This window comes from Phoca vitulina, unplaced genomic scaffold (assembly GCF_004348235.1).
Source record: "Phoca vitulina isolate PV1807 unplaced genomic scaffold, GSC_HSeal_1.0 scaffold6, whole genome shotgun sequence".
NCBI lineage: Eukaryota > Metazoa > Chordata > Mammalia > Carnivora > Phocidae > Phoca > Phoca vitulina.
This window is the reverse complement of record NW_022589709.1, coordinates 66,034,744-66,049,000: the sequence shown is the minus strand read 5'-3', so window position 1 is coordinate 66,049,000 and position 14,257 is coordinate 66,034,744. Positions and strand designations below refer to the sequence as shown.

Sequence of the window (14,257 nt, the reverse complement as noted above, 5' to 3'; positions counted from 1 at the left end):
ATATCCAATTGTCTCAATATGTGATTTATTTTTTATTGCAAACTTTCAAGAGCACTTTGTGCTTCCATTATTACAGTCTTTAAACAATTTTTAAATAGGGAACTCAAGTTTAAGAATTGAAGAGTATTGAAGTCTAGAGTGAACTTTTATGTTTTCTTCTCCTAGGATTGTAGAGGTAAGAGCAGGTATTGTAGAAATTTCTTAACCCTTCATGTGGTCTTAAAATAAACCACAGGGTTCAGCATTAGTAAATGAAGGACTTAAGGACTTCTGCTTAATTCCTTTTGATTTTTTTGTTGTTGTTTTAATTAAGCAGACTTTTATTAAAGCTTAAATTGTGGTATAGAGATATACTTCAGCTGATTTAACTCAAACACCATGAAGGGAGAAATTATGGCACCAAAACTTACCCTCTCTACCATATATACTAGTATTAATTTTCATTTTTTTTATTGAAGACCTTACTTATTTGAGAGGGAGAGAGAGAGCATGAGCTGGAAGAGGGGCAGAGGGAGAGAGAGAAGCAGACTCTCCTTTAAGCAGGGAGCACTTTGTGGGGGCTTGATCCCAGGATCCTAAGATCCTGACCTGAGCTGAAGGTGGATGCTTAACCGACTGAGCCACCCAGATGCCCTTATAGTTTTCATTTTCATAGGCTTTATTCCATACATATTTACGCAGTTTTTCAGTGTAACTACTAAAGCAATAAAATGCTAATATGTGCAGTTATATGGTCATATATTACCCTGTAATTGCTTTGTGTAGACTGAATTTTTTTCCATTAAAAAAATTTTTTTTTTTTTAAAGATTTTATTTATTTATTTGAGAGAGAATGAGAGAGACAGAGAGCATGAGAGGGAGGAGGGTCAGAGGGAGAAGCAGACTTCCTGCCGAGCAGGGAGCCCGATGCGGGACTCGATCCCAGGACTCCAGGATCATGACCTGAGCCGAAGGCAGTCGCTTAACCAACTGAGCCACCCAGGTGCCCTCCATTAAAAATTTTTACATCCTGAGATGCCTGGGTCATTCAGTCCTATTTAGCGTCCACCTTCGCCTCGGGTCATGATCCCAGGGTTCTGGGATCGAGTCCCATGTCAGGGCTCCTTGCTCAGGGGGGAGCCTGCTTTTCCCTCTGCCTGCCGCTCCCCCTGTTTGTGTTCTCTCTCTCTGAGAGGACCAGGCTCAGTGTGGAGTGATACTTAACAGCCTAGGTGGTTGACTTGACTTTCTGTTTAGTTTCATGCCATTTCTCTTAGAACTTCATTTAATTCTAGGACAGTGGGGACGTAGGCTTATACCTACTGTGGAATAACTTTTAAAAATTTATATTAAAGACCCCTTTATGTCTTTGTCTTTCTGGCCCAATTCATACATTATTCTTTATCTCCATGATGGTTTTTGTTCCCCTTTACCAGATCATGTCTTGCTCTTTTTAGATGTGGCTGTAACTATTGTATATGAGAATATAGGCATTTGTTTTAATTTTGTAATCCTCCTATACCAACTTGGACTTCCTTTTACAAATAATTTATTGGGTGGATGATAAATGTGAATGCCCATTTGATGAGAGTTAATTTAACTAGATTAATTTTAAGCTAACTTAACTAGGTAGTATCTTTAAATTTACTTGTTTGAGCAAACTGTATTTTGTTACTATGCATTTAGTATGAATGGATCAGTAACCACACTTTTTATTCCCACCCAAAGGGTAGGATTCCCTTTACCTCATGATACAGTTTATGACTTGTGACTCTGATCGTAGGCCAAGTAATGGTTGCAATGTCATACGTGCAGAAACTCCTTTTTGAAAAGATAGGTGTAAGTAGACATTTCAGTATTTTTTCCCATTCTAGTAGAAACATTGTATACCTCCTTTGAAGCCACTATTCTATAGTATGGATATAATTCATGAAACTATTTACCTACTGATCAGGGATCCTCCCCTGTGTTTCTTTTTTACAAGTAGTGCTCGTGTGAGGCGTCTGGATACCTCAGTTAGTTCAGTGTCTGACTCTTGATTTTGGCTCAGGTCATGATCTCAGGCTCGTGAGATCAAGCCCCTTGTCGCATTCTGTGGTCAGCATGGAGTTTGCTCGAGATTCATTCTCTCCCTCTGCCCCTCCCCCTGCCTGCACTCTTTTTCTCTCAAAATAAATAAAATCTTAAAAAAAAAAGTGCTCATGTGATTATCCTTTATTATATCCTTAAACATTTGTGTGTGTATAAAACAGACTACTGGGAATGAAGTTGATTGGTCAAGTGGCACATATAATTAATCAGATTCTGCCATGTTAGTACCCAAAGATGTTTTTCCAGTTCCCATTCTCACCAGTAGTCATTTAAATATTTCTAGTCAGGCAGTTGATAGAAGAGAATAAGTCTTGTGCAGAGAAAGTGTACAAACCATATGTTCTAATGATAGTAAAAGATGAATTCTAAAAACCTTTTTTAGGGAAATACAGCATAGGCAATAAAAGAATAAAAATAATTATTTACTTGTAGAAACTGTTAAGGCTGTAGTAAAAGTTGAAACTTTACTAAATAGTAAAGTCAAAACTTCAGTACCTTTTTGTTTTTGTATTTGCCTTCAGTATTTTGTGGCAAAAGAAGGTTGAGCCACAGTTACTTAGAAAATACTCTTATAACCCCAATACCTAATAATGAATGATTTAATGTTATTATTTCTTCATCTGCAGACATAGTGTAGAAAGAATTTTGGTGGTTTCTTCTTTGGTTCATGAAGATGCAGGGAAGAGAGACTTGACAAGTTCCATACCTTGACAGAGTTTGGTCCTCTGCTGACCAGTAACAGAAAATTGAGAGAATAGGATTTAGGAACTAAGCCAAATAGAGCAAGAAGAGGAGATCCAAAATTGGAATAAACTCTAGGACAGTTGGTGGGGAACCCATGCTGCATAAAGAGATTATCAGTGAGGACTACCTGAATGAATATTTCATTATATGTCTTTGTTTTGTTTTGTTCTGTTTTAAAGACTTTATATCATTTTGTGGAAATGTTGCACATGCTAAAAAGGATCCCAAATCAATAAAAAGAGGAAGTAAATGTGTTACTACTTGGGAACCATTTTAATTTAAATTTCTTAGCTTGAGTTTTCTTTGTGCTTCGTATAGTGTATGTTTCTAAGTGTTCTACAGATACATATTACGTTTTTTTTTTTTGAGGTAACAAAGTTAATGCCTTCTTTTAGATTTTAGGTTTTATTTCTCTGAAAATGGAGTGATATTTCTTTTCCCTGGCTTCAGATTTCCTGTAAACTTTGTGATTCTTAAGTTATGTGCATATTAAATACTTGCATAGGTTGAATTTAACAAATCAGGTGTCAGTGATATAGTTCTTAAGGATGACAATTCTTAGTTCACATGTGTAAACTAAAACTTAAAATGAAAAATAATGAAACATATAAAATATTAAAAACACATATATTCTTAGTTTTGTTGTCAAGTTTCAGTATATCATCACGATAATGAGGGTAGCCTGAACGTTAAGCAGGTGGGGGGGGGTAGTTGTTGAAAGCATCAAATGAGTGCCAGAGAAATTCAAGGGAGTTTGGGATAAATCTCATGGCTTGAGTACCAATCAGAAGGAGTAATTCAGAGCTAAATTAAATCTTTAAAGGTGAGACATTAATAGGACAAGAAGGGGGTGTGAAAGGGATATTTAGGGTTGAATACATAACCTAGTTTGTTTTAGGGGCAGTGAGTGAGGTGTCTTGAGGGAGTGTGTAGTCCTTAATGGAATTAGAGATGACATTGAAGAGGGAGGGCCTTTGAGATCTATTCAAGCTTCTTCATTTGAAGAAATAGTTCAGGGAAGTGAAGGAATTTGCCTTTGGCTTATATACCTGTGTGTGATAGAGTAGGAAGTCCTCTGCTTCTAAACTTAGGCTTTTTCTAATGTAAGAAATTTGAATTTGTGGTAATGGTGTTAAAGTTAAGGAGTTTGTTCTTTAGGAAGTGGGAAGCAATTGGAAACACTTAGCAGAGGGTATTGTGAAAGTGTTAGGTGTATGGGTGACTTGGTAATAGTTTGAGAGAATGAGGAGAAACGCTAATGAAAAAACAAAGGTACAGATCACTGTCACAGTATATTACTAACTGTGGGGCAAAGTATTTGTTTTGAAAGCTATTCCAGAAATAGTTAACCGTTACACCTACTGGAAGGAAAGGGAAAGGTATGAGATTGGACATTTAGGAATGCTTGTCTTCTATACAATTTGAAATAATTTGTTTCATTTGCATTATTGTTTAGTTAACATTCAGTTTTTAATTGTGAAACAAATTATCTAACAAAAATAGATTGTTTTACCAGTCTAGATCTCTAGACTCTGAACTAGGTGGCATTGGGAATGAAAATGCCATTCCATAGGAAGCTGTCTAGGTTAAAAGAGTGAAGACGGTGTGTTGGAAAAGAAGTGTTAAATGATTAAAAGGAATGAGAGAAATAGTAATTGACGACGATTGTGACATTTTGATCTAGAGGGTTTGGTGCAATATAAACTAACTTGAAAGGAGAAAACCAGAATTCTCTTTGCTTCTTTGCCATCAAGTAGGCAGGTTATTTTACTTACATCATCTTGATTCTTTACATGTAAAATATGGGTGTTGTGTTAAATTTTATTCAGATTCTCTGAGCACTGATATTCTGTGAGATTATTTGAAAAGGTACAAGATCTTTGTGGCAGGCTCAAGTTGAAAGATGAGTAGGTATAAATAAAGTAACATACTTAAGAGAGATAATTATTAAAAAAACCAATACAGACCAATACAATATATGTGGCTGTATAAGAAACAAACTTTGAAATAGTTGAGTCAAATGTATCAGCTATGACTATGATTTTCATATTTGCCTGACTGGAGAGAAATCATTGGTTCCCTGCTAATTTTTCTTTTTTTTTAAAGCTCTCTTTGCCTAGGATGGAAGGAAAACAGAATAACCATATTTATTTTACTTACTTAGATCCTAGTTAAGAGCTTTTAAAAAAGTAGTCTTTCTGTTACTGTAGAACACAATGCTCCTTTCACATTGAAATATGTGTTGAGGTTGATGACTGGCATACACCTTAGAGGTGATTATCAACAGGTAAATACACTATAAAATGCAAGGTAGGGGATAAGATAGCTCAGCCTTTTCAAAGTAAAAAACCTAATGAGTAGCTAAGAATATGATAGATTGTGATGATATTAAAACCAGGAGGACTATTGCTTTTACTTTTAGTTTAAGTTTTTAACAATTTTTCTTTTCTAGTTTCTGAGCTAGAGACCCTTTTGCAAATTTCCAGCCTGGAGAACCTCTGACAACAAAGTGAAAGCAATTGCACAGTTCATTCTTAATCTTATCTAACTACCTTTTCATTTTCAGAAAGATTGGAAGCACAGAGTAAACAAGTTCTTTTTTTTTTTTTTAATTTTATTTATTTATTTGACAGAGAGAGACAGTGAGAGAGGGAACACAAGCAGGGGAATGGGAGAGGGAGAAGCAGGCTTCCTGCCTAGCAGGGAGCACATGCGGGGACCCTGGGACCATGACCTGAGCTGAAGGCAGACGCTTAACGACTGAGCCACTCAGGCGCCCCAACAAGTTCTTTTGTCTTGAGGACTTTGTATAATGGATCTGGATGGTGTTTTCTTGCACACAGTGTAAATGGTATTATCCTACTTGGGTGAAGCTCTGAATTTACCTATTTCCTATTACCTACCTTCTTTTCAGATTGTTAAAGGAGATGGGCTGGCAAGAAGACAGTGAGAATGATGAAACATGTGCTCCCTTAACTGAGGATGAAATGAGAGAATTCCAAGTTATTAGTGAACAGGTGAGAAGACCTGGATCATACAGGTTCACCTTAAATTGCCTTTCCTTAATCAGAACAACATATTACACTAAGGATTTTTTAAGGGAAGGGAGGTTTTATAAATAACCTTTCTCTTTAGGAATTTATTAGACATCACAGTATATGTCAGAATTGCCTTTGTTTTAAACTGGTCTGCAGTGCTTAGGAATTAGTATAAAATGTCTATGATTTATCATGTTCCAGACTTTTTTTTTTTTTTAAGATTTTATTTGACAGAGACACAGCGAGAGAGAGAACACAAGCAGGGGGAGTGGGAGAGGGAGAAGCAAGCTTCCTGCAGAGCAGGGAGCCCAATGTAGGGCTCGATCCCAGGACTCTGGGATCATGACCTGAGCCGAAGGCAGATGCTTAACGACTGAGCCACCCAGGCGCCCCGACTTTTTTTTTTTTTTTTTTAATAGTACGGGGATAAGTAAAAAGCATCAGTAGCTTCCCAAATAGCTTCACCTTTTATCCTTTTCCTTGCATAAAAATATTTCAAGTTCTGAAACATCTGGTTTTTTGTCTCCATAGTTTCTTTTTTGAAAGAGTATTAGGAAATGTTTGTAGAATTGGAATTGATGGATCATACGGTTATCTGTGTTAAACTTTTTGAGGAACCACCATACCATTTTTCCACAGTAGCTGTACCATCTTACATTCTCACCAGTGGTGCTCAAGAATTAATTAATTTTTCGATAGTAGCTATCCTAATGGTTGCCAAGTGGGTATCTCACTGTGGTTTTAATTTGCACTTAGTATTGGTTAGTGATGTTGAGCATGGCCATTTGTGTATCCTCTTTGGAGAAACGTTTATTCAAGTACTTTGCCCATTTTTAATGAGGTTGTTGTACTTCTTTATGTATTGTGGATTTTAACGCCTATATGATTTACAAATACTTGCTCACATTCCATAGATAGCCTTTTTACTCTTTTGACTATATTCTTTGATACATGAAAGTTTTAAATTTTTGATGAGGTACTGTTTACCTATTTTTTTACTTAGGTTCCCTTATTATTACTGTCATATTCCAGAAATGTTGCCAAACTGAATGTCATGAAGCTTTTCCCCTGTGTTTTCTTCTCAGTGTTCCATAGTTTTGGTTCTTATGTTTAAGTCTTTGATCCATTTGAGTTAGTTTTTGTTTGTGTTGTAAGGACCTGCCTTCATTCTTTTGGATATATCTGTCAAAACTGTCAAAAATCATTTGAGTATGCAATTGCTCCTTGAAGAACACAGATCTCAACTGCATGAGTCTACTTAGATGCAGATTTTTTTACAGTACTGTACCTGTATTTTCTCTTAGGATTGTAGTACTGTACCTGTATTTTCTCATCATTGTCTTAACATTTTCATTTTTTTACCTGCATTGTAAGAATACTGTATATAATATATATAACATACAAAATATATATTAATTGCCTTTCTGTTATCTGTAAGGCTTCCTAGTCAACAGTAGACTGTTAGTAATTCAGTTTTGGGAAAGTCAAAAGTAATGCATGGATTTTCGACTGCATGGGGTGGAGGGGGCAGGTTGGTGCCCCTAACCCTTGTATTGTTCAGGGATCAACTGTATATGCAAGGGTTTATTTCTGGGCTTTCTGTTCCACTGGTCTTTTCTGTTTGATTTTTTGCCAGTACCACATTGTCTTGATGACTTCAACTCTGAAATGTTTAGAGACCAGGAAGCATGAAACTTCCGACTTAGTTGTTGTTTTTAAAGATTATTTTAGCTATTTGGAATCCTTTGAGATTCCATATGAATTTTAGGATGGGTTTTTCTACTTATGCAGAAAATAACCTTTGGGATTTTGATAGGGATTGCATTTCATCTGTAGATTGTTTTGGATGTAATATTCACATCCTAATAATAAGGCTTTTAATCCAGGAATATGGACTGTCTTTACATATATTGGTGTTTTTAAAATTTTTTCAGCAGTGACTTAGAGTTGCATTGTAGAAATTTTTGGCCCCTTTTGGTTTATTCCTTATTTATTTCTAAGTGTTTATTCTTTTTAATACTATGGTAAATAGAATTTTCTTACTTCCTTTTCGGATTATTCATTGTTACAGAAGCACAACTGACTTGTGTGTGTTGATCTTCAGTGTGCAGCTTTGCTATATTCTCAGTTCTTGTGTGGAATCTTTAGGGTGTTCTACATATAAGGTCATGTCATCTGTGAACAGATAATTTTACTTCTTTTCCAATTTCATATTTCTTCCTTCCCAATTTAAATTTTTTATTCAGAAGTTCTTAGTGAACCATGTTATTTTTCATAACATGGTTGTGAAGCTAATGATGGGTAACAGTTTTAAGGGATTATTTTGTCTTTTTTTTTATACTGTATTTTACATAGAAACATTGACTTTCAAGTGCAGAGTGGGATGAGTTTTGACAGGTGACAGATGTATAACCATCATCCCCCTTGGCATTCAATTCTTTACTCCCAGCTGCAGTCTCTGGCAGACATTGACTTGTGTTCTGTCACCATAATTTGCCTCTGGAATGTTTCAGTAATTGAACCAAGTACTGTATAGTTTTAGATTTGGCTGCTTTTATGCTTTTGAAACTCACCCGTGTTTGGTGAGTAGTAGTCCATTGTATGGATTTACCAGTTTGTTAACCTTTGAGCTGATAATTGTATCATTATAAACAGGAGCAAAGGAGGAGCTGGTTTTTTAGGAGGCCTTTAAAAAGAACATGCTAAGTTAGATGTTTGTGGGAACAGTGCAGACATTTAGAGAAAATAGAAAAAAGATTTGGGTTTTTTCTTTTTTTAAAAGATTTTCTCCCCCCCTTTTTTTAAAAATCAAAGTTCTCCAGCTGACTTCAGACTGTGGAAAGATGAGGCAGCACTGATGATAAGTATGTGAAAAGCAAGGATAGAACTTTGGGGGATGGTAAAGGTGTACCTTTAAGAAAGGGTCAAGGTGTATTTGTAATCATCACAGTGGCTGAGAACACCAGGGGATACATACATGGGCTTTGGTTTTTCTCCGTAAAGGTGGTATGAGGTCATTTGTTCAAAGTGAAGGGGAGGTAGCTTAAATTGTATAATTTAGGTAGAAAGGAAATATGCTATGGAAAATAGAGAATTAAATAGGGCAAAAGGACAATTGAGGGCTAAGACTCTAGACTTGTTATTTCTTGTTTGTCAAAGTCTATAACAAAATTAGCTGTGATGTAAGCGGCTCTTTTCATTTGGATCCTAACCTAATACTCAAGATTTAATGATTAAAAAAAAAAAAGAAAAAAACCCCTCTAGAATGTGAAACTTCTAGACAGGCCCAAATAATAATATAGAGGTGGATTTGGCCTTATAGAAGGTTGTATTTAGAGATTTTGGTGTAAATTACCAGAGGCTGATTTTTCATGAAAGAAATTTAGAAGACCAGAGTTATTTGAGAGTATAGTGTTGCCATTATTAATGTGACTTAATTTTTTGTCTTTAAATTGTTTCTAATTTGGATTAACCACCCCTTTCCCACCCCTCCCAATTTGTGATCTTTGGGCCCAGTTCTTACTTATTACCATCTAACCCCTTTAGTTCTGATTTCTCATTTTCAGAAATGGAAGACTATTTTTTTTTTTTTTCAGTATTAGAATCTCTCTGGTTAAGCAAAGGGCTGTATTTGATTTTGTTCTTTTGTGCACCTTATTTGAATACTTACCTACTGGAATAGTTTGTATTCTACTTATTCTGCAAAGTGTGAATAAAGCAGTTTGTGGGGTGTGTTAATAAAGTCCAGTTTGGTCAGAATAATAAAAATAACAGCTAAAGCTTAATGGCTCCTGATTTTATTCTGGTTACATCTGAAGGTATTTAGTACAACTTTCACTTAAGGAAATGAAAATTTGGAAAGGGTTATTTGGTACCTTAACAAATGATAGGGTTATGTCCACACCTACCCTGTCTGGATTGACAATCTGTTCTTTTTCCACTATGCTAATAATAAACACTAATTTTACTTACTTTTTGGTTTGGTAGATGTTAATTGTGGTTCTCTAAAAGGTAAGGATTTATTCCTCGGAAATACTTCGTTGGAACAGTTGGATCAATTAACTGTATTTAACTAGTTTTCCAGAAATGATACAGGGTAGAATACAATTTTATTAATGTATTCATGGTAACATTGAATTATTACAGTATTCTTAATTTATAAGTAACCCCTGGAGGATAGATTATGTATTTAATATATTTATTTTTGATATTTTAGTTACAGAAGAATGGTCTGAGGAAAAATGGTATTTTGAAAAATGGCCTCATCTGTGACTTCAAGTTTGGACCCTGGAAAAACAGCACTTTCAAACCCACTATTGAGAATGATGACACAGAGACAAGTAGCAGTGACACATCAGATGATGACGATGTGTGAAGGATTTCCTAACAGCTTTAGAAATTTTAGTGTGATACATCTCTCATACAGTTTGGGGTGAATTGTAAAAATGAAGAACTATAATTTATGTAGTAAAATACCCCATTAGAAGATGATTTTTTTGAGGGACTTCACTATGAAGAAAACCAAGAATGTTGTGTTGGGCTGTGTTGAACATTATTTCTTTGTAAATGAATGTTGTAGAAATGAGGACTTTGGTTGATCCAACATTGACTTTCTTCATCACTGCAGCATTTCTCTGACTAGCAATGTGACGATGTAACAAATGAGATTTTCTCATTTAATAATAAAAAAATTGTGTAATGTTTTGCAAAGCTTCTGTCTTAAAATGTCGAACAGGTCTTAAGAAAAAAGGCAGCTTACACTGTTTTGCTTGCAGAGTCCTATCTTTTTCGTACAATGGAAATCTTCAAGTCCACTTTGTGCTCCCCGCCCCCAAAAGGACAATGTAGCATGTTGGCTAAAACTGGAGCAGAGTGCACTAAAACATTAATTTCCTGAACTCAAGTGTTGTACTAGTCACCTTTTAAAACATAAATTGCTCTTTAGCCATTTGTAGTTCGGTAAACGTTACAGGAAAGACTTGACACACTTTCTTCCAAATTTTAAGAGGTGATTTTCAAGAACTTTATTTGGATATGTTGTCAGACCAGGACTTTCAGAGTTGATGGAAGAGTCTTGTGGGAAAACTTATTTTGATAAATTATTACACATGCAGAAAAACTGATCACACTGACTGGATCTGTCCACACATGGAAAATAAACTGGATTTTCAGAATATTGTTGTTCTCTCTAGTGTTCGAGGTTTTGGTTTCTAAACACAATATGCTTTATTTACTTATTAAAACAAAGTTATACTGATTACTTTCTTAGTTTACAAAAAAAGTTACGAAAAATCCTTTTTATTATCAAATGCTTAATAAGTTTATTAAATGATGTTGTTAAATAGTCACTTTATTTTTCACTTGCATATTTTAGAATCATTACTGTTTCATTGCTGACTGGAAGAGTAATTTGGCTCTGTATATTTGTATTTCGATTTTTCTGGTTTTGTTTACCTGCGTTTGCTTATAGCTTTCCTCATTCCATTTGCATCCATGTTTAAATATATGCTGATTGTAAAGGGTGTAATCTCAGAGCAAGAATGTAGGTTTTCCGTTAGATTAAGCTAATCATCAGAGTTTTTTCTTGTTTTAAATTGTATTTTCTCAGAAGGCCGCAGTGTTTTTGCTGTTTCTACCTCAAGATCCTGCCCAAACTCCCCAGCTTTCAAGAGAAGCCAGATTTTTTGTTCACACTGAGACTGGTGGTGATGGGGAAATTAAAACAAAACAAAAGCACAATTTCATCCCCACAAAACTCAGAGGATGAGTTAGAGTGGTAACAAAGTATTAAATAGGTCTTAAAGTTACCTTTTTAAATAGATTCTTACTATATAATATACCACAATGCAGTCCAGTCACCTAGCGTTAAATGTACTATTACATCTATGCTTTGACAAAGCTTTGTCAGTATCACATAATGAATGTTTGGGGGACTCTTAGATTGCACTGTTTGTTTAACAGATTAATGAAATCTATCAGATGGGAAATGTATTTGCTAACCATAAGCTAGAAGGGACCTGAGAAATGTGGTTTACATTAAAAATCTACCTTAACTGTTTCCACTGAATAGCTTTCAGAAGAGATTTCTTAAAAATTTTCTGGCATCTTCTGCTTTATATTCAGATAATTTTTTTGTTTTTGGCCTTAATTCTCATCAGCAGTTAAGTAATGTTTATTGTGCATTCATGGCATTGATAATCGAATGTGTTTAGTAAGCATGGTAAGGTACAGTGGTGTGGTTATTCTTATTAAATGATAGCAACAACTTTGGTTACTGAGTGGGTGGATCCATACAAAGTATTTCAATAGAAATAAAGCTTAGCATAATTTTAACTTGCTCTCTGAATAATGGGTACCTGGTAAAGAGTTTGGACCATATTGTTTGAAAGGGAGCTCATAAGTACAGAAACTAGTTAAATTGCACATCTAGTGTGGAATTGTTGAACTCAGAATAGGCCATGAAGTTCTGAAAAAAAAAAAATACTTTGGGCTGCTTCATACTCAGTTTCTCGGCAGCAGATTATTTTTTACAATCTATTAAAGTATAAATTGACGTAAACTACACACTTAAAGCATATAATTTGATAAGCTTTGACTTGTGAAACCATCACTGCAATCAAGGTAGTGAACAATACCTGTCACCCCCAGAAGTTCTTTGGTGTCCCCTCCTTTGTAATCCTCTCTTATTACTACCTCCCGTTTCTCAGCACCCCCCCCCCCCCCTTTTGGTATGAAATGTAATTAATGAGCAAAAATCTTATGGTAATGGGTTTAAAATAGTATTTCAAAAATTGTATCTTATTTGCTTTATATTAAGGATTAGAATTATTTATATTTCCATAAATCTATTTCTATTAAAGTTGAAATAAATGTAGAAGTGTTAACCTAAAAATAATCAGATTGAATCAATCAGATTTATAACTATTAAAAATTAGTGTCTTGAAGGGCCTGGTTCCTATAAACAAATATTTTAAATTCCTTTTGCTAGTGTTTATTATGTACTGTTAGAATATGGTTATATGAACATACTTTAAACTTAGGAATATGTCATAAATGACTTGTTTTTGACTCAAAAAAACTCGTTACCTTGACATCACATTCTACTTGGATACTCCATAATCTCCTACTCATAACTTTATAAAAGATGTTTTATTAAGTGCTTTTATTTGAATCTAAGTACCTGGATTTAGAAAAGGCACACTCTGTTGAAGTTTTTCAAGTTACACGATAAACTTAGGGATGCATTGGTAGGGCTTTTAAGTAATAGGATATCACTAATTGAGAGCTGGATATTATGACGGTCTTTTGAACAGTTACATTTCTGGAGGTTATAATGACCACCTGGCCATGGTGGGGGCGGGGCAGAAGTAGAAAAATCCCCGAGCCTGCCAAAGTACTGCAGAGAAGCTTCGGTTATTCTATTTTGCTACTTAATGTTATTTCCTTGCTAAGGGGTGAATGCTAGAACTTAAAAGGTTTGGTGCTCCAACAAAAGAGATTATATAGAACATGGGCACTTTGGGACACATGGACCCGAAAAGTTTGTAGATAAGAGTTTGGAAATGTGTAATTCAGTAATTACCTACTTTAAAAGGTTTTGTAGTTTTTTCTTGTTAAGAGACAAATTGTGCAGTTAATCACTTGATTAATTTATCCTGTTAAGTTCACTCCACCTACCCTTATGTAGTATTTGTTTTGTAGAAACTTAATCTGGCACAATGATTGAAGTTTATAGTATGTTAAATCACAAGATCTTCTGGAAGAACACTTCTGCTTCATGTTCAGTGCAACAGTGTCCTAACTCTTGGTGTGCTTAAGAACCCATAGAGTAGTGGTTCCCAAACTTGTCTGCACATTGGTGTCACTGGAAAGCTTCAAAAAACACACAAAAAACGGTGATTTGAGAACTGGCTTTGCCTCTTACAAGCCGTGACCTTAATCCAGATACTTAACGCTTCTAGATGTTCATATCCCAAAGAGTTACTTTGAGGATGAAAATCATTAAGAGCACCTGGTGTAAATCTTGGGCACACAGTAGCAGCTGCTGCATAAATTTTAGCTGTTTTTTCACTGCTTAACACCATGTTACTCAATAGAAAGCTTCAAGGGGCATGTAGTGTTTTTAAAATTACATGTTAGATTAAACAGGTGGATCCTATTCCAAATGGTTGTATATGATGAGAAGCATCTGGTTGAGTTCTCAATTAAGACTGAGCTGTTTGAATCTGCTTCATTTTTTTTGGTATTATGTTGAGCTATGAACTAAGCTTGATAATCTGATTTAATCTTTAAAGTGAGGTTTATGAGTTTTCTGAAATGTAATCATTGCACTTTAATGGTAAATCATGTCCTTGTGAACTAATTACAAAGATGGCCTTCAGTGCTTTCAAATCTTTAGAGTTGCC

General features: G+C 35.1%; 1 protein-coding gene across 2 annotated transcripts in view; it reads left to right on the top strand.

Annotated features, from left to right (window-relative positions):
* Nucleotides 1-11,400, top strand: part of GPBP1 (GC-rich promoter binding protein 1) — a 71,419-nt gene extending 60,019 nt beyond the window's left edge. For both annotated transcript variants that reach the window (XM_032404390.1, XM_032404391.1), the window contains 2 exons: nucleotides 5,729-5,831; nucleotides 10,069-11,400. In XM_032404390.1, coding sequence (XP_032260281.1) covers nucleotides 5,729-5,831; nucleotides 10,069-10,227 — 262 coding nt within the window. In that variant the 3' untranslated portion in view covers nucleotides 10,228-11,400. The remainder of the gene's footprint in view (nucleotides 1-5,728; nucleotides 5,832-10,068) is intronic.
* The last annotated feature ends 2,857 nt before the right edge of the window (nucleotides 11,401-14,257 follow it).